This window comes from Lycorma delicatula, chromosome 1 (genome assembly GCF_047948215.1).
Source record: "Lycorma delicatula isolate Av1 chromosome 1, ASM4794821v1, whole genome shotgun sequence".
Lineage (NCBI taxonomy): Eukaryota > Metazoa > Arthropoda > Insecta > Hemiptera > Fulgoridae > Lycorma > Lycorma delicatula.
In genome coordinates this window covers 337,608,292-337,629,019 of record NC_134455.1, presented here as the reverse complement: position 1 = coordinate 337,629,019, position 20,728 = coordinate 337,608,292, and the positions used below count along the sequence as shown (strand labels likewise).

General features: G+C 32.4%; 1 protein-coding gene across 3 annotated transcripts in view; it reads left to right on the top strand.

Annotated features, from left to right (window-relative positions):
- LOC142334306 (fatty-acid amide hydrolase 2) overlaps window positions 1–20,728 on the top strand; it is a 90,841-nt gene that overhangs the window by 40,143 nt on the left and 29,970 nt on the right. For all 3 annotated transcript variants that reach the window (XM_075382233.1, XM_075382234.1, XM_075382232.1), the window contains exons 2-4: window positions 4,613–4,840; window positions 15,289–15,508; window positions 19,988–20,205. In XM_075382233.1, coding sequence (XP_075238348.1) covers window positions 4,613–4,840; window positions 15,289–15,508; window positions 19,988–20,205 — 666 coding nt within the window. The remainder of the gene's footprint in view (window positions 1–4,612; window positions 4,841–15,288; window positions 15,509–19,987; window positions 20,206–20,728) is intronic.

Sequence of the window (20,728 nt, the reverse complement as noted above, 5' to 3'; positions counted from 1 at the left end):
TTTTTTCCTGTGTATATAAATCCATTTACTAAGTAATTTCTTTTAGCATTACAAAGGCAAGGAATTTTGATACCGTATTTTTGTGGCTTGCTCTTCATACATACACGAAAATAATATTTCCCTCTAAACGGGATGAGCATTTCATCTACAGTAGCAAATTCAGAGCAAACAATTTTCCTGACTATTTCGCATGATCTTTTGGAAAATTATTGGAATAGCAGCTGCTCTGTCACCTGAGGATTTACATGCTTCCCTGTTTGATTTAACGTTGAATCTCAACACCAACATCGACAGAATAAATAGAAAACGTTTTTTGCTCATCACAGCTCGAAAAATTGGCCGCCCATATTCATCTGTAGAAAACAATGAAGCCATGTCTTCGTGACTGGATTTGTGAAGACCTGTTAGTAGCTGGAGACGTAAGAATGCATTTAGTTTGTCTAATATTTCAAAAAACTAATATTTCAGCAAGTGTCCACTTAACTGTCCACTTAATTAAAGAATTGGAGGGTCATATCCCACTTTCAAATGAAATAAGTTTAAATGAAGCTGTAGCAAAAAATGTGTATATGTAATTTAATAGGCATACAAGGAAGACATGTTTCCACATCAGAATTTTTGAGTTCTAATTGAGAAAAGTAATTGCATTTTATAATACAAATGCCTTACTGATTTGACGAGCAGGTTTAAAAAATGGTGATTTCTGAGGCCAAATGAAAGCGGAAAATTACTTAAAATAGACAGAAGAGATGTTAATTCCAAACCTTCCCAATTATTCTGTGGTAATTTCTGACAGTGCACCCTATCATGCTGTCGATTTAGAAAAATCACCAGTTTCCATTTCAAGAAAAGAAGATGAGTGGTTGCAGTAGCATTCTGTTTCTCTTTTTTCCTTGATGCTGAAACCACAGTTCTACAAATTGGTAAAAGCTTATTGGGAAATGTTTACTATCTCTTGTGTTGAGACACTAAAGAGACATTACAGAAGAGAGATTGTACTGTGAGTGAGTTGCAGGTTATGCAAAGTTACTTCAGTCATTGGGATGTATTGCTCCATGGGGGCAGCCATGAAATAGAGAAGACACTATACAAGGGTAGTCCACAGGGCAGTGTGTTGGGTCCCTTATTATGGGTGGTGGACTTCGATTCAATTCTGAGAATGAGGTTGCCCGGCGGGTGTCACATCGTGGCTTATGCTGATGATGGGCTCCTGCTTTTCAAGGGAGGTACATGGAGGGATGTTGAATTCCGAGCCTCTCAAGCATGCAGGATATCCAGATAGGGGGTCGTCAACATAAGATGAAGTGAAAGGTGTGAAGTTCTGCTTGAACTTTCCTTCTTTGTGTTAATATTTGGTTTTATCGTTATCTTGTTTTATGGTTTGTTAAACTGTTGCTGTTTTTGTTTCTGTTTGATTTCAGATTTGTGTTTTTTGTTAGTTGTATTTTATGTTACTGTTATTTTACATTATTTATTTTCCTTATTATGTTTTGTTAGTGTTTTTGTGTTGCATTTTATGATTCGTTGTGTGTGTTGAACTCATTTTTTTCAGGTAGGTAGGGTTCAGTTTCTTCATTCTTAGGAGGTCATTCAGTGTTGTTTGAGACTTGGCTAGATGTGTTTGGTTTGGAATTTATGTTAGGACACCAATGCCAAAGCCACAAGTGACATTCCCATTGGTGGCATCCTCTGGCTGAGGCTTGACTGAAAGATGTCATTGCCAAGGTACTGAAGATGACTTCTGGTAAAGCCCATAAGAGCTTTGTATGGAGGGGGTGGCATGGCGACCAAAACAGTCACATGGAGAGTGTCTTTAACTATGGGGTCAGGATGTCTCTGTTTTTGACAAACTTTTGTAAAAAAAAAATGGTATGACTTTCTCCGATTACCTCCATATCACCTGGATTTAAATCCTATTGAGATGGTTTGGTCAGAAGTTAAAGGAAATCTAGCAAGTCATAACATAACTTTTGGTATCGAAGTTGCTCAAAAACTATGTGAAATAAAGTGGTGGACATGAATGAAAAGAATTGGAAGGTGTATTATGATAAAATTAAGGAAATAGAAGCTGAATACTCATATATGCAACAAGAACACATTATTGACAGTCCCATGTAATCATTTATTATTTTTTTGTATAAGATAGTGAAAATGACAGTGACGATTCTGATGACAGTAACCTTGGAAATTCTAATATTTTTTTGAAATGGATGGCGTTCACCATTTTTAATTAAAATAGTTTTATTTTGTTCTTACATTTAAAAGTAATTAGTTTCTTCAAATTAAATTTTAATTAAGTTCTTAATTAGTTTCTTAATCGGAATTTTCGATTCCATTTTTTTTTTAGTGAATTTAATCATTATCTTGCATTAACTTTTGAATATATGTTTGAAAGTAAAATGGAACACTAGCACTCAGTGAAGGTAATGCAATTTGATTTGCATACCATTTTATGTGTAGACTTAACTATTGTACAATTTCCAGCTTCACATAAGCACTTCTGTAATTTTTGTCGTGTTTACCATTTTGAAAAATGCTTAATAACATATGTTTTTGCAGAATATGGTCAGATATTAATTATAATTATAATATTAATATATAGATATTAATTATTTTATTATTTATATTTATATATATATATTTAAATAATTAAATCAGATTAAATCTAAAAATTGAAATAATGTTCAAAATACTGGTGTTTAAAAAAAAAAGTGATTCAACCTTATGGGAAAAATGAGTAAGTTACTATAATTTTTGAAAGTGGCCTCTATTATGTAATTCATATTGAATACAATGTTGTATGCTCTTAAACACATGTAATGTTTGTTTAAGAATTACAGTGTCACATTATTCAATTTCACTCTGCAATTTGGGAAAGGAGTGAGGATGAGTTTTGTAAGTAACATCCTTAAGGTAACCCCACAAGAAAAAGTCAGGAGGGGATAAATCAGGATACTGTGGGGGTCATAATTTCTTCGAAATCACTTGTCCATGAAAACACCGATCCAAGGAAGTCATCATGTTGGCTGTATCAGGTGTAGCATTTTCCTGCTGAAACCGTGTGTACTTTAGTTTGTCTGCAGGTATAGTGTTTAATAATTGTTGCACCACATGTATGTAGTGCTCACTGTTCACTGTGCCATAAAAGAATGTCATGAAGATTTACCTATGTGAAATTGCACACCAAACACCCACTCTTTTTCTGTGCAGAGGAGATTCATGTGGCTGATGTGGATTTTCTGTACATCAAAACCTATGCATTCACATATCTATCAAAGTGGAACCACGCCTCAGACCAAAACCAATCATCAAGTTCTTCCCCATCTGGTGTTACAGATAACATGAACAACTAACAGAAAGCTACATATTTTCCAGGGTCTGCAGGCAACAACTCATAAACAACATGAATTGTGTACAGATGCATCTCTAAGCAGTTGCACAATTCTGTGTGGGCACTACCAACAGAAAGACAACTGGCATTGCATGAACTTCTTGGGACTAACAGAATATGCAGCTTGCTCGTTGATCAACTTTTCTGGTTTTAGCACTTTCGGTCAACCACTTTTGGCTGCATCTACCACATACCCTGTCTCTTGAATTGAAACTTGTTGTACAGGCGCTTGATGGAGGACTTGTTCAGTGCATCCACACCGTACGTTTCTGTGAAGGCAGTCTGGGTCTGGACATAACTGGCACATCTAATACATTGGAAAACAATGAATATTCTTCTCTGCTGCATTGTATAACCCATTTTTCCTCAATTAAACCAGCAACAAAAGAAGGAAACATTCTTTTGTAAGGTTGTGTTACTTATTGAACACTCTGTATTAGTTACATGTTGAGATGATTCAAATTTCAAAAAATTGTGTTCTTTGCTCCATTACTAATACCTCAATACATCTTATGAATGTCCTTTCACTGTTATATCTTGAAGCAAATGTTATGCTAAAAGGATAGTAGAATGATTTGCATTGTGGCTGCTTGTGGCATTAGCCACAGCCCGTATCAGCATCAGCCCATATCAAGATTGTTTGCGCCACCTGTACGTTAATAATTTAATTTCTATGAAACAGTATTTAAATTAGTTAATTTTTGTCTTCTGTGTAATAAGCTTAGAAAAACAGTTCAAAACTGTTTTTCATTGATGAAAAACCAAATCCAACTTAGCATTGCTTGATTGCTCTTTATTATTTTTGTGTGATTGACTATTCTCATGTTTTCTAGAAAATTTTTATAATTTTTCTTTTTTCCATCAAGTTATAGTCGGTTATTAAATTTAAACAGGTTTTAAATTAGCTGCAGTAGTAACAATTATCCACCTTTTGCTATTTTCTTACTTGGCTTCAGGTACTTTTTCTGTAGTAATAACAACCATTATACTTTTTTTTAACATCACATTGTATGAACTCAATTTAATATATTTTATATTTATTAAAATGCAGTGTATAAATGTTCACATTTTAAAGAATACATATTTTATAGTACACTTCATTTTATGTAGTATGTAACATAATGTAATAATATGGTTTATAGTCATTTAATTTTATATTGTTGCAAATTATCTGTAATTATGGATATTGTTTCTATAATGTCATTGAAATCTTTGTTTCAGAAAAATAGAAGGAAAAATTCTCGTTCAAAAAAATCAATAAGAAAGATGGCGTGTAATCTGTTGATTACAGTCCTGGTATATTTTAGATTTGCATATGATTGGTTGATTGATTTTATAATTAGTAAAATATTATATGATGATACTAAAAAGACAGCCCTACCATCTGTTAAGAGCAATATTATAACAGAAAATGCTGTGTCACTTGCTGAAAAAATCAGGACCAAGGAGGTTTGTGAATTTGTCTATTTTGTACTATGTAGAACATTTCTTATTTACATTACATTTTATTTTATTTTTGTTGTGTACTGTTATTATTTTTATTGTGCTTTATGAACTAGGATGTTTTTATGAAGCAGCTTAGAAATATGTATTGTTTGCTACATATTGTTATTAATTTTTGTTTACTTTGTGTTTTACTTTTAATCATTGTATTTGAAAGTTGTGTTGCTTTTTTTACCTATTGATTTTATGTGAATCATATTGCCAATTTCAGATCTTTAAGAAGAAATTTTTGTATTTTTAAAGTCTGTAATCATTAATTCTCATCTGATCTTCACTGTACGATCTGAAGACTAGTTTGCGGATGGTTTCAACTCATTTCTTTCTACTTTACTTTTTAATTCTTTATACTCTTGACAATACTGGTCACCCAAAATTAATTTTGTACTAGCAAAATTGTGGGCCTTACGGCCTTCCGCATAAATTTTACATGGTTTATGATTTTGTTAAATATTTTTTCCAGTTAAACTAAATAACGTTCATGAATTTAGTGTACTAACAACAAAAACTTTTACAACAAAAAGCTTAAAAATCCTGAACATTTTTAGCTGTTTCTTGAGTTGTGATTTTTTAACACAGCTCTAACCCCAATGTTTTCCTTTTTTATCCCTAAAACACAAATACAATTTTAGATAAATTGTTGTATCAAAATGTATAAATCGTTGGAGAATGTAAATTGTTTGAAGAAATGAATTTTGTTCGTGTACTGCCCACAGCCACCCAGCGCAACACCATTGGTTCACTTGCACCAATAAGAGCTAAAATAAAAACGTGAGCACATACAACAAACAAACAAACCCACGCACCATCCTTTTTTATTTAGTCAATTATCAATTAAATTATAAGAAGGATTTTTTTGTCTCTTATTTTCCTAATATTTCTTCATCCTTTCAGACCTTGCTTGTCTTTTCCTCTCCAAAATCATTCTTCCTTCCTGTTGTCTATTCATTTTTGATTGTGATATAGTTTATTTCTTTTTCAATTTTTTAATTTCATCTGTTTTTTCTCATAAATTGTTTATTGTAATTTCAAGTTCTTTCAAATCTTACTTAATTTCCATCTTATGTTATATTTATTATACCTGAGTTTTTCTATAATTTGTCTTGAGAAAATCTGTTCCCAGGTGTCCTAAGAATAAAATTCTTTTTTCTGATCGTACTGGTTATAGTTCTAATTCTTTATATACTGTTTCATTGCCAAAGAATTCTCCAATGTCCATCTTTCTGATATTTTATTAATGCATGTTTGTGCTTTCCTCTCGGTTTTCAGGATTCTGTCTATAGCTGTAAAGTTGTTTTAAACAGAGTTTCACTTCCGTGTGTTATTTCTGGTTGGATTAGTGTTTCGTAACTTCAGAGAGACATTTTTTATTGTACATGTTTTGGGTTTTGTATGCTTGTTAGTTTGTTGATTCTGTTGTTCCTTGTAGGTTTTTCATTTAAATTGTAAGTGATAATTTCTCTTAAATATTTAAATCTGTTGAAAATTTTTATTTCCTGGTCATCTATTGTGGTTTTATTCATGACTGAAAGATAGGTTAGCATTATTTCTGTCTTTTCAAAGGTTACTCTCAGGCCAATCTTTTGCACTATATTTTGTAGAGTTCTTATCTATTTTTGATTCTTAGAGATTGTTTGCTAGCAAAGTGAGGTCATCTGCAAATCCTAGAAGTTAAGATTTAGATTTTCTTCTGTCCTTCCTATTTTGATATTCTTTGAATTTTCTTTGTACCACTCCTATGATAAATTCTAAGGCGCAGTTGAACAGAGTAGGGGAGAGTCCATTGCTCTGCCTTTATCTGGTTTTTATAGTAAATGGTTCAGAGAGTTCTCCTCTAAATTTAACTTTTTATTTTGTGTTCGTTAATGTTAATCTTATTCTAATTAATTTTGTATGTAGGCTGAGATTTCTCAGTATTTTTAATATTGATGATGATGAATATAATTGGTATGCTTTCCTAAAATGTTGAAAGTTATTGCTAAAGGTTTATTTAATTTTTTATAAGTCATTATTAATTTTAACATGATAATTTGTTCTGGGCAATTTCTCCAGGGTCTAGTACCCCCTTTATATTCTCCCAATTCATCTTCTAATTATTTTTTAATTCTATTGTAAATTATTCTGGAGAATATTTTATAAGTGCAATTTAAGAGAAAGATCCCTCTGTAAGTATTCAGATTGATTTTTTCACCTCTTTTGTGAAGGATTCTGATCGGCTGGTTTGCTTGGCATTTCTCCTGCCACCACCCCATTTGGTCGCCCTAAAGCATAAGACGGAATGTCTGTGCCACAAACGGCTACTGAGCCTCGAAACAGTTTAGCAACCAGTGTCCTAACTAGCTCCTAGAACTAACCTAAAAGCATGAGTGGAATAACCGTGGTACCACTTGCTTGCTTGTCCCACCACCTACTTATCATATATCACTAAAATGGTAGGTGCACCCCTACCATTCATCAGCTGCCAGGCGGAACCGAAACAAATATTGGTTTAAATTTACATGACTGGAGAGCTCTCGGGCTCCCGTTGCTCTTAAAAACAAAGGAGAGGCATATCATCCCCCCAAATCCTGTATTAACTTATACAAGGATCTTCCCTTTGTCGTGGTGTGCCATTCCTACTGCCACGCTTCCATCGCGAGGCTGTAAAGCCTCCTCCGCAGGCGGGAGATGAACAACTGTTTGAAATTTGGAACCAGTGCATTGAGATCACCGTTCCGCTCCGGTACAGGCCTGGCTCAAAACCGCAACCCAAATAACTCGGCCTCTTTGCAGTTTCCACATGGCCACCCGAACTTTCACCATTAAATCGATTGGGAGAGCCTTTCCTAATACAGTGGTAGCCTCGTAGGAGGTTGTTTTAAAAACACCAGTGCATACAATTAAGCCTCTGCACCGGACACGCCTTAAATTTTGAATAAGTGCTCGATTTCTTTCCAACCTATGCACCCAAACGGGCGCCGCGTAAGAGGTCATGTTTTCAAAGACACCTCAGTACAACATGTACAAATGACAGCCCGACAGCCCATAATCCTTTTGAGCAATCCTCCTAAGCTTGTGCGTCTGAAGCTACTTGCCTAATGTGGTTGCTAAACAGCAACTTCTCATTAAACAAAATACCTAGCTACTTATGAACTAGAACTCAGCTAATTACACTGCCTTTATACTTAATACAGGAGTTGTAACTGTATGATAATTTGTCTGCACCCTTGAGAAGCATAAACTTTGTCTTGGGCACAGAAATCTTTAAATTGTGAATGTCCATCAAGCCCTCTGCGGTTGACAAAGCCGCCTGCGCTTTGTCTTCCAGCTGCGGTTGTGAGTTTCCATGAACTAATAGGAGACAGTCATCAGCGAAAGCCTGGGTTGTGACTCCTTCCAGGAATGTCAGTCCCAAAAATTTGTCGAATACCAGGTTCCACAACAAGTGACCGAGAACGGCTTTCCCTGGTGACGGACTTTTCCACAACTAGGTGCACATCCTTAAACAGAGCTTTGCAATCAGACAAGTAGTCACATACTGCAGCCTGCAGGGCTACGGGAACATTGCAGCATTCCAACTCATAGAGTGGATGGATGGTAGCAGTCCAATGATCTAGGAATTTTTCCATTAACCAAATTCTGGTTAATGCCGGGTGCATAGAGAATCAAACTGTGTCTCCTGCATATTTCCACATTTCTGCGAAAACTTTGTCTTCTCCGTTTGCCTTGTAATTCTTCATTTCTTTCAGCATAGACACTACTTCTAGAATTGTGGGAGGTCTATTTTTTTCTGGGTTACTTTTAACAGGGATATCAGTGTCAATTTCCAATTGTTCCTCCAGTTCTTTACAGTTAAGCAGCTTTTGGAATGCTTCTGCCATAATTTCCTTTTCTTCCTTTTTATTATATGCTACATTTATATTTTTATTTTCAGTATTAGTGTTGGGAGATAATATTTTTTTAGTTGTTTGCAGAAGGTTTTGTAATAATCTCTATCTCTAGAATTAGTTTAATGGAAAGTTTCTTCTATTAAATTCATTAGATTTTTTTGAGATTGTCTTTTGGTTTTCCTGATTACTTGGGAGAATGTTTCTCTAATGTTTTTGAGGTTGTTGGCATTTTCTTGTGTTTTATAACTTTGAAATTTTAATCAGGTTTGGTCTCTATCTTCATACACTCTGTCACATTTTTCATTCCACCAAATGTGTTTTTTCTGTGGGTTTAAGAGTGGTTAATTTTCCAGCTTCCGTTTTCAGAACAGGAATTATTTCTTCTAAATTATCAGTTAATTTTCCCATAGCTTGGGTTTTTCCTGGTACTCTCATTTCTAATGATCTGGTGGGGACCTATTTCCTCATTTTCGTATCTGCTTTTTGTTTTCCCCTGTTAAGTGGAGTGAATTTTATCTTTATTTGATTAGAACCAGTATCAATTTTTCTTTGTATTTTTGCATTGCACATTTCTCTGTGAAATGATCTGCCCCTACACACATGATCGAACTGCCATTTCCCCTTTCTCCAGTCTGGATGCTTCCATGTTTTCAGCTTATTAGGTTTTCTTTTAAAATAAGTAGATTTGGAAATTAGATTAGATTTACCCTGCACAGTTCTGTCATTCTCTATATGTTTTTATTGTGTGTTTCTGTGAGGACCATTTACCAATGATGTCTTTTTTCTTTGCCCAACTGGGTATTAAAATCCTCTATTAAGATTTTAATAATATTTTTATCTGTTTAGTTAATTAACTGGTCAAGGAGTTCCCAAAACTTTTTCTACTTCTTTCTTGATTTCAATCAGATTATTTTTATCATAGGTCAGGGCGTAGTTGTTTATGATGGTATAAATTTTGTTTGTTGCTTTTAAAGTTAGAGTTGCAATCCTAGGTGAAAATGCTCCAAAATTAATTACAGAGTGCATTATTTTTAAATTTACTGTGAATCCTGTTCCAAACTGGAGAGCACTGCTTCATGACGCTTTTGCAACCCTGGTATTCCATTGTAATTTCTGTAACCTTGCAATTTGAACAGTTCTTCATACCTATTGCAAGCCAGTGATGAGGATTTTTTGAATAATCTAATTTGTCAGTGAAGTTTATAAATTTGCGACTTTAAAAGGGAATTTATATTGTGCGTGGCAATGTAACTTATCTGTTTTTTTTTAATCTTCTGTTGTGTTGCGGGTGATTCCAGGCACTTCAATCTGTTGTTATCTTTCAGGTAGCTCCCCACCAAATTCGGTGTACCCTTTCCCTGTTCTGTTTGTGGGCGGGATGGTGGAATTATGTTCCTGAAAGACCTTTTAATGATTGACTGTCAAAGGAAGTCTTGAGTGGAGCACGCTCCCAAGTTACAACCCTGGTTGTTAACCAGAGAGGAATTCCGATATAGTTCACCGCACAGAAATCTCCAATTTTCCAGGGGCTACCCAGCCAAACCACAAGAGGCACTAACTAAAAATTAAGGTTAAGATATTAAGTTTCGAAAAAGGTTAGTTTTGGTACTGGAATTAATTTCGGCCACAGTATCTCCTTTATTATCCACAAATGTTTTTTTAATAAAACTCGTAAACAACTGTCAAAAATCATTTTTATTGGGAGTATGTAAAGCATATTATTGTTAAATTACCAATAAAATTTTCAGAAATTTCCTAACAACCTATTTGATTTAAATGTATGAATCGCATATGGAAATAATAAAATTTAGAACTTTAATCATAAGGTTAATCTTTATTTGTCATGTAATAAATTTGCTAATCACTTTCTTAGTTGCCATTTTAACCTGAAGATAGCTGTAGAATTAAACCAATTGTATTGAAATCAAAGGAAGATAGATTCAAAATGTAGGAAATAGTGCAAATAAATAGGTTTAATGTTTTATATATGCACAAACTGTATTTATATTTGTATAATAATGTCTATTTTTAGATCTATTTTTATATCTAAAAACACATGTACATGTGTTAAGAAAGCTCAAAACTGTGTTGTGAAACTGAATTAAAAAATGGATTTAGTTGAGGTCAAACAGATAAAACAACACTTTTGAGAAAATCTAGGTTAGACCTTATAAAAAACAAGCTCATGTGTCTTAAATTACTCATATATTAAGTAATCACAGTTCATGTGCATGACTTAGTAGTATGCCATAAGTTACTAGATCACCAAAGATAAGCCTTTCATCTATTAAAGAAATAGCTATTAGCTGAAAATATTATAAAAGATCAACTTCATTGAACCAAGAAATATAAAAATTTAACTAGTGGGCATGAAGTAATTTTTTCAAATGAAATTCACTTTATTGTTTGAGGCTAGACATTGTGCTTAATTTCATATGAAATCTAGGGAAACTGTCTCTATAAAACTGTCCAGTCTGTAAAGCATTAATTAAAAAAATGTTTTGAATTTCTATTTTTTATATAGCGGTATTTTATTTCTCCATCCTCAGGGAGGATGATGAAATAAGTATGCAAAGAATTATGTAAAAAAAAAAAAAAATGCTTTATACTGTAACTGGATAAAATTGACCATACTGTTTTTCATCATGAACCTTTTTGTTACATTTCCAAAATGCCAAAGAATTTTCTAAAGAAAACAGGATCATGATACTGAGGATTGGCTAAGAAACTTCCTTGATTTCAATCCCACTGAAAATTTCTGGGCAATCAGAAAGATACAACTGCCTGAAGAGGACTGCACAACAAAGAAGATTTGATAGGTTGTGTAATTAAAGTATGGTTTCACAATGATAAAATTAAAGAAATGTGTAAAACTCTGATTGATTTATGCCAAACAGAATAAAGTGAATTATTATGATCAAAAATATAATCACAGTTTTTACTAAGTGCAAGTTTTTTTATATATATGTAAAAAATTTATTAATGAAAATTGGTCTTATGCTTTTTGCCACTTTCATTTAATTTGCTTAGTTTTGTGTAGATTAATTGTTTGTTCTAAGTTTCATTTTTGTGCACTTATAAATGATAATCTATAATTTCTTTACTGTTGCAAATTATTATATTTTTTTTTTTATGACTAGTTAGTGCCTCCTTAAAAAAAAATTTTCTGTCAGATTTATAGTTTCCTTTATTGGAAGTTGTCAACATTCTTCTGTTATTTGTGGCCTTGGTGCTGTGTGTACAATCAATCCCCTCATGAATCCCATGAGTTTTGTATATACAAGATTTGATAAAAAGAATGCAGAATTTTAGTTTTTCTCAAAAAATCTTAATTCATTTATCAATATTGATTTGTCACCTTCAAATTACTCCTTTTCAGATATAATACATCATTGTTATAATGCTTTTTCCAGTCTTCAAAGCACCTGTGGAAAGCAATTTCTGGTATGATGTTTAGCTCCTTCAGTGATTCTGTTTTTACCTCTTTATTGTTGGTAAAATGTTGTCTTTCATAATTATTTTCAGTTTGGGAATTGGGAAGAAGTCATAGGGGGCTGGTGATTATGGGGGCTAAGGCATTATTATGGTTTGTTTTTGGCCAAAACTTCACGAACAAGTAGAAGTCAAGTATGAGTAGGTGCATTATCGTGGTGCAATTGCCATGAATTGTATCACCACATATATGGGTGTTTTCTTCAGATTGCTTCACGAAAATGGTATAGAATTTCCAGGTAGTAATCCTTATTGACTTCAAGATAGTGATTTGGTGTTTATCCAGTGTAATTTTCTTCACTTTTTTGATGTCGCTGAATAGCCAAAAGCAACATTCAACATTTCCAATGTGGTGCTGTACTGTATTCTATTCTTAAAACAAACTTTAATGCAAATTCTTTGTTCCATTGTTTTACAAGTTAAAAGTTGCTGATCATACCAAAACATGTATAACTTTTTCTACAGCCAACAATAAACTAAGCATCCAATATGGCTACCATTGTAAACATACATTAGGGATAAGTGTACAAACACAACAAAAAAAGAATTCTGGCAACTGGACTTATACAGCCTGGGAAATTAAAAAAATCTACATATTTTATTTATCTAACCTTGTGTGTATGTGTGTATATAAAGGGTGGAACAGAAGAAATGCATCTTTTTCACTACTGAATAACTTTGGTTGTTTTAATTATAGAAACAAAAATTTTACATTAAATAATAATATTTTTATTGCATTTTTGAAATCAACTTATCTTAATTAGGTTTGGAAAATAATTTCAGTAATATGACCTCCTTATCAGTCGCAAATTCAGAGTCTTTCTTCAAAGCTCTGTACGGCTTTCTCCAACATTTCATTCGACACAGTTTCAATTTCTTGACAAATGGAAATTTGTAGGTCTTCAATTGTGTGTGGCTTGTTCACGTACATTCTTGATTTCAGGTAGCCTCACAAAAAGAAGTCACATATTGATAGATTGGGAGAGCGTGTGGGCCAAGTAACATCGCCGATTGTGAAATGGCATGTCCAGGAAACATTGGTCGAACCACTTCAATCGATGCTCTCACTGTGTGAGGAAAGTAAGAATCAACAATGTCTTGGAGACACTGCACCACACTGTTACTTTTGAGCTGTGTAGAGATTTTTGGTGTAGTTCACATGGGTTCTTCGATGCCTATTACCGACAGTTCTGTTCATTAACATAGCCATCCCAATGGAAATGGGCTTCATCACTCATCATTGTAGGGTATTTGCTTCTTCCATAAGAATAGTGTTCATTATGGCAAAAAATTCTTTGCGTTGCACCAAATCCCTTTTATCTAACTGCTGGACGATCATTATTTTGTATTGGTGAAATTTGAGATCACCGTGTAAGGTGCGATGAAGCAAATGACGTGACATACCTGGTGCTACAGCCTGTTGCCTAGTAGATCGTTTGGGACTAGCAAGAACCCTTGCTCACTCTGTCTATGTGTTTTGGAGTTCACACTGAACAGGGAAGGCCAAGTGGTTTTTTCTTCATCACAGATCCATTACTTCTAAACGCCTCAACCCATTGAAGAATGCTGTTTCGATCTGGAACTGCATCTCGACATTTGACATTAAAATTTCGATGGAAAAGACATTGAACTGTGACCACATAATCATTGTCTGTAAAAAAACTGCTCAACAATAAACACAATGTTCTATGCTCCATAGCGACTAAAACTGTGTAATCTGAGCTGTTTGCCAGAGGTTCATCTGATCCCCACTTGCTGCTGAGTACTAGCGGTTTAAAAAATATACATTTCCTGTGCTCCATCTGTCTGTCTGTGTGTGTGTCTGTGTGTGTGTATGTGTGTGTGTATATATATATATATATATATATATATATATATATGTGTGTGTGTGTGTGTGTGTGTGTGTGTGTGTGTGTGTGTGTGTGTGTGTGTGTGTGTGTGTGTGTGTGTGTGTGTGTGTGTGTGTGTGTGATTGTTTTTTCTATGTATTGTAATTTGGAATTTATATTTGTATGCTTTCCTAAGTTAAAATTAAATGCATAGTTGTCGCAACTTAAACATGCATTTTCAATTTCATACTGAAAAACATAATGAACTTAAATTTTATTGAGGAAATGCACCAGTTGTACATTGTGAATGTCGAAAAATAAATTTGAAGGGGACTCCAACCTTCTAAACCAAACTTCTAAAACCTTTGCCTTGGTATTTCAGGGTTTATGTGGTTCATTTGTATCATCTCCATGTCTTGTTGAACACCACAGAATAATATGGTACAAACATGCAATGTAAACATCCAGTGCATGACCTTGTTCAAAGAAAGGTAAAATAAAAAATATTCAAATGAAATAAAATGGTCAATATACAGTTCATTTAGCCACTATTAACTTTCCGCTGCTGCCTAAGAAAAGGTTCACTACTCGCAGCTAAAATTATTACAATGTATGATCTTTTAATAAGTTGGAGAAAGTTGTTAAAAACAGGAATGATGGTGTATGTGTGAATGCTATTCTTAGCGGTATTTATCTCTTTGAGAATAAACAACCAAATTACAGTTCAATTAAACATCTCACCAGAACATGGTAAAATTTAAGCATACATATTTGATATGAAATTGGTAACAACAGTTGACGTTACGTATCACGGACAAAAAACTTATCTAAAATTTTTTAATGTTAAATTTTAGATTTTTAATTCACATTATTTGTTCATTGAAAAAGACTAAAAAATTATGCAATACTTTGATAAGAATTAACAAATTTGAATTTTTTAATTCAAAATTAGTTTAGGAATTTTCACCAATTTTCAGTACAAAATTGGTAAAAATTTACAAATACTCCATATTCTAGTGTTAATATGTATCCTTTCCATCTTACCATTATTGCAGTTTATTTTCTTGATTTTTGATAGAACTCATTATATTTGAATCTACATTCATAAATTATATTTTTATTATAATTTTTTTTTTCAATTTAACTCTTTAAAAGTTAACATTAGTGTGCCATATTCATTTGATTTTTAAATCCATTTATTTTGTAGTTAAGTTCTGAAACTGTACTGAAGACTTTCATTGAACAAATTAAGGCTGTTAATCCATTTTTGAACAGTTTGGTAGAAGAACGGTTTGAATTTGCTCTTAATGAAGCTCGTGAAGTAGATAAATATCTCTCTTCAACATCTTTGTCTATTGAAGAACTTAAAACAGAAAAGCCATTCTTAGGTGTTCCTTTTACATGTAAAGAAAGTGTTGCTGCTAAAGGTTAGTAATTTATGACTTAAATGTGAGTGACTGCATATATTTTTGTGTGATTGTATATGTTAGTTTGTATATTTATTCATTCCTTATGCATTCTTCAATACATACAATTTTGCTCCTTTTTTGTGAAAAAATTTAAAAAAAGATCAAATTATGATATTAATGCACGATTCAGTGGTAATAAATGTAAGTATCTATCTAACTTCTGAGGGTTAATCTCTTACATTAAAATAATAGTTTTCATTAGAAATAAAGTAATGTTTTCTTTTTTATTTGGCCGCACTTGACCGTGTTTGCTGACCATTGAATTGTCCAAACAGAGACTAATTAATTCAGTGCTTATGTGAGCGATGCTGGAAATAATTTTAAAAATTTCTTTAAAAAATTAATGTCATTTAAGAAAAGGATAGCACTCTTCTGTTAAAATGTTAGCTCTAATTTTTTAATTACTATTTTTACAAAAGTTAATCCACTTTCAGATAAACTCTCTAAGTGATTGAAATAAAAAGCAATCATTCCTTGGATTTGTTGATTTTACACTTCTGAAGTAGCTGCAAAAATAAATTAACCTAATAAGGTATTAGTGTTTGTTAAAGCCAAATTTTCAAGTCTAAAATAAATTATGAAATAAATACTTAGTTCTTAATTTATTGTCCTCACTGAAGCTTGTGGTAATTTTGTTGTAAAAATACTATTTCCTAAACATGAGTAAGAAATAAAATATTGACTCGCTAACAAAACCATTAGAGATGATTAGCTGCTTGAAATGGATCATTGTTAATTGAAATAATAAAAAAATAATTTATTAAATTCCTCTTCTTACAAGAAAAGGTGTTGAAATAACATATATATTCTTGATTAAGTTATCTGACTTTTTTATTTACATGTTCATTTACACTTTTAGTAATTTTCTGCTGTTTGAATTATACATTAAATTATCACGTGTCAAAATTTTATGGAGATTCCTAGTGCAGAACTAGAATTTTCTTTACATTTGAAATGAATGTTTTATGAATGGATTATCTACGCAAGCTACTCATCAGTATTTAAATTTTATGCATTTTTTATACATGATGCCTTTATTTGGACAATTGCAGACAAAATCTCATAATGAAATATATGTGTATATATTATATATATGCACACAATTTTTTGAAAATTCAAATATTAATTCATTGACATATTGACCATTGTATTAATAAGATTTAATATTATATGAAATGTAAACCATCAAAACATAGTAATTATGAGTTGATAGGTTAAACTTACCGTATTAATTTCCTGGAATTGATATTCATGGTATCCTGCATCATCAGTTGGTATTGAATTCTATAACTGTATTATAATGTAACAAGGTAAGTTTAACATACCTAATTATTGTGTTTTAGTGGTTTATATTTTATATAATATTATATATATTTAATTAATTATATTATATAATATTTTATTATATTTTTAATAAATATATATATATATATATTAAAAATTGGTGTATTAAATCGATTAGTCTTATTAATTTCCCGTAAGTTGAAACTGTACTGAATAAAATGCAGTACATCTACATACAAGCTATGTTTCACATATTTTTTATAATATAATGATGATTTTATAAGCCAATAATTTGATTATGCTGACTTAGAATGATGATCAAATGTAGTGTGTTTACATCTGTGGCTCATGCAGGCTGGCACATTTTTAATCATTGTCTTTTTGCATGCTCAGTTAATAGGATATCATTAATCTTATCTAGATCTTGGAACTATGCTTCTAAAAGATCCTCATAATTATTAATAGTTTTACAATATAAGGATCCTGAAAGAAAAGTAATGAAAGATGCTCTGTAACTTTAGAGGAAATTAATATATCTTTAAAGAAATAAACAAATCATACACTCAAATTATAAAACCTTTCCTCATATTTAAAGTATTTTTTTTGATATTGCATTGTACAGAAGTGCATATATTTTCTAAGCACTGCCATAAACACTATTCTCACTTAAGGGCTAAGCAAATGAGTAGCTTTCACTGAATCAGTCCTTTATTTGAAACGATCTGGACTTCCTTCTAGTTCCTCCAGCAATTTAATAGCTCTGATAGTGTTCAAAAATTCTGTTTATGTGCTCCCCTTAAGTTAATCAGAAAGAGATCTTAAGAGCTAAATATTCCCTGTTCAATACAAGAAAATAATGAAAAAACCTTAGGTTTAAACGTTTTTATCATCCTCATAATAAACAAACTTTTTGACTGGGACATGGTTTTAAGGGGAACTTGTTGCAAAGCTCTTTTAAGGCATTTTCCTGATATTCAACCACAGAAACCAGCTTTTTTTTTCAAATGAGTGTGCTGTTTATCTTAATAAATCTCATAATTTGTATTTTTTATGTAAATAAAATCCTCACTTTTTTGAGGTAATCACAGACCCCCCCCCCCCCTCCACATAAAAAGGTGTGGACAGTGATATCTAAAACTGATCTGATAGGGCCATTTTTTTTTTAGGTGGTGTTAACAGAATCTCATACTTTAACATCTTGAAAATTATTTTGTACCTCAGTTTCAATCGATTGTTTGAAATTAGCTGCCATTTTACATTAAGATGATGTTCCATTCATTATGCCCAGTTGACTGGGAATCCTTGTTGACTGCGGTGAGCCATCACTTTGAGATAGACGGAATTAGGTTTTGGCATCTTATTTTACCCATCTTAAGGGACAGCCAAATCACCCGGCTTTTGATGCAGTCCTTGGAAATTTTTATTTTCGAAGATATGAGGACCGTCCACGTTATACTGCACCTGTAGGTATTTGCACCTGATGTCTACTGCACCTTATGAATGCTGACGCAATTTCTATTTTTCCATTTTATCCGTGTTCATATCCTCCTTGGAGAATCAGCCTTATAAATTTTATGTTTGACTTAATGATATACAATAAAGAATCAATGCCACCTATTTTCTTTCAAAAATATTTCGCCATATTCCCTCAAGACAAACCCAGACGCAATAGTATACATGAATGGATCAAAACCGAACAATACCGTTGGATGCGCATTTATTTTTAATGACTGAAGCTATATGTTTGGTCTAAATGGTATTAAGAGTGTCTTTACTACTGAACTGTACACTGTAAATGAGGTTTTGAATATCATTAACCCTAAGTACAGTCATATCATTATTTGTAGTGACTTGTGTAGTGCTCTCCAAGCCTTACAGGATTCTTATTCCAGACATCCTATCATCACTGAAATTTATAATGAAATTGCTGAATTGAACCATCACAACACAAAAGTGAGCTTCTGCTAGATCCCTAGCCACATGGGGATTTTGGGTAATGAATGTGCAGATTCTGCTACTAAACATGCATGAAGTCAACCATGCTTCACTACCCGTGTTAGTACATCCGACTTTATATTAACTATGTGATACTCACTCTTCACAAAAAGTGGCAAGATGTCTGGATGGCTACAGTAGATAACAAACTCCGGCACATTAAAGGTTCTGTATTGCCATGGGACACCTCATACAGGAAACTTCGTCATTAGGGAATACTGCCGATTGTGGGTAGGACATACGAGAGCTACTCACGGGTATTTGATGTCAGCAGTAAATCCACCAGTATGCATTCAATGCAACTGCTGCTTGACTGTGTGCCACATTCTTATGGAATGCATACATTATACAACCTTGCATCGTAAATTTAAATTGCCCAGGAATTTTCGTCAAATCCTGGGCAATAATGAAGAAGTTTTGGACCAAGTGTTTTTAGTTCATGTTTAGTTAATTCATGTTTATTTATTTGTGTGGAAAGGCATTTTGTGGCCACTCTGATGATTATCGATGAGGTAGGTATTTATGTTTTCAATCCCCAAAAGAATCTTCTTGAACAGTAGTTTGCTATATTTTTTGCATGAGCATTATGTGCATTTTTGTGAGACATCTTGTTAATGATAACTTTCTTTGTAAATGAAAATGACTACATATGGTTTGGTAATCACAAACATTTAATAACTTATTTCTCTTGTGATATCCGATTTAAGTATTTTGTGAGTAAAAAATTAAGGTGTCGTATACTACTATAACAAAGTGCCTTATTAAATCTATAGTGTTTATGTGATAAGTAACATGGTCTCAGATATTTTGTGTTTAGTTTATTTCGACATACTTCCTTATCTGAAAATCGTTATATTGTTCTAAAATGCTCTGCGTCAAATGAAATAATCTAGTCAAAAATGCAAGATTTCATTGAAAATTTTGAGTGTTTGTCAGAAACATAGTTATGCCTTTATTTTTCATTAATGTATTAATATTGTCTGCTCATAATATCCTTGATAATTTTGTAAATACTGTTTTCACTGTTTACTAAATTTAGTTCTGGCAAATAATAGAGATTGCAACTTTTCCATGTTTATTATTAAATATAATAAAAATAATCTTTAAATAATGTAAATTGCTTTTATTTTGACTAAAGATTAAAATCCTATGTTTCAGGAATGAATTTTTCATTAGGTCTATTATCAAGAAAGGACATAAAAGCAACAGAAGATGCAGACATTGTAGAGAAAGTTAAAGCTAGTGGTGCTATATTATTAGGAATGACAAATATTCCTGAAATTAATCTCTGGGTTGAGTCACGTAACAATGTTTACGGTCAAACCAATAACCCTTACAATTTAAATAGAATTGTTGGGGGTTCTTCAGGTGGTGAGGTTAGTAAGTATATTGATCGGTATTGGTGCTTAAGAATTATTTCTTAGTTGTACTCGGAATAAAATTAGTATGTCAAGGTAGCTGTTTATGCTGTTTCTCACTATTTTTGTAAATGCCGTGGATTACAATAAGTTAATGACTGAACCATCTGGATGGTAATATTAAAATTTAATTGTGATTAAATTTGCATTTAAATATGTGAAATGTAAAAGTAAAAAAAAAGCAAAATAAGAAGAAAAATGAGTGGTTGGTTAGGTTAGAAATTTTATTTGTAAAAAAATATTGGTAGAAGTTTAGGTTAGAGAGGAAACCTTTGGTGAAACAACTACAGCAGAAATAAGTATTATTTTATTTTCGTATTATTGCATTTAATAATTTCTGCTATTGGATTTTTTGTTCTTGTTCTGATTGTGTATACATTCTATATTTATTGAATGTTTTGTCAGAGGAACTACACCATTGAGTGGTTTAAGCATTAACAGTAAAACTTTATTAAAAGATATTAAAGTGAATGGATGTATT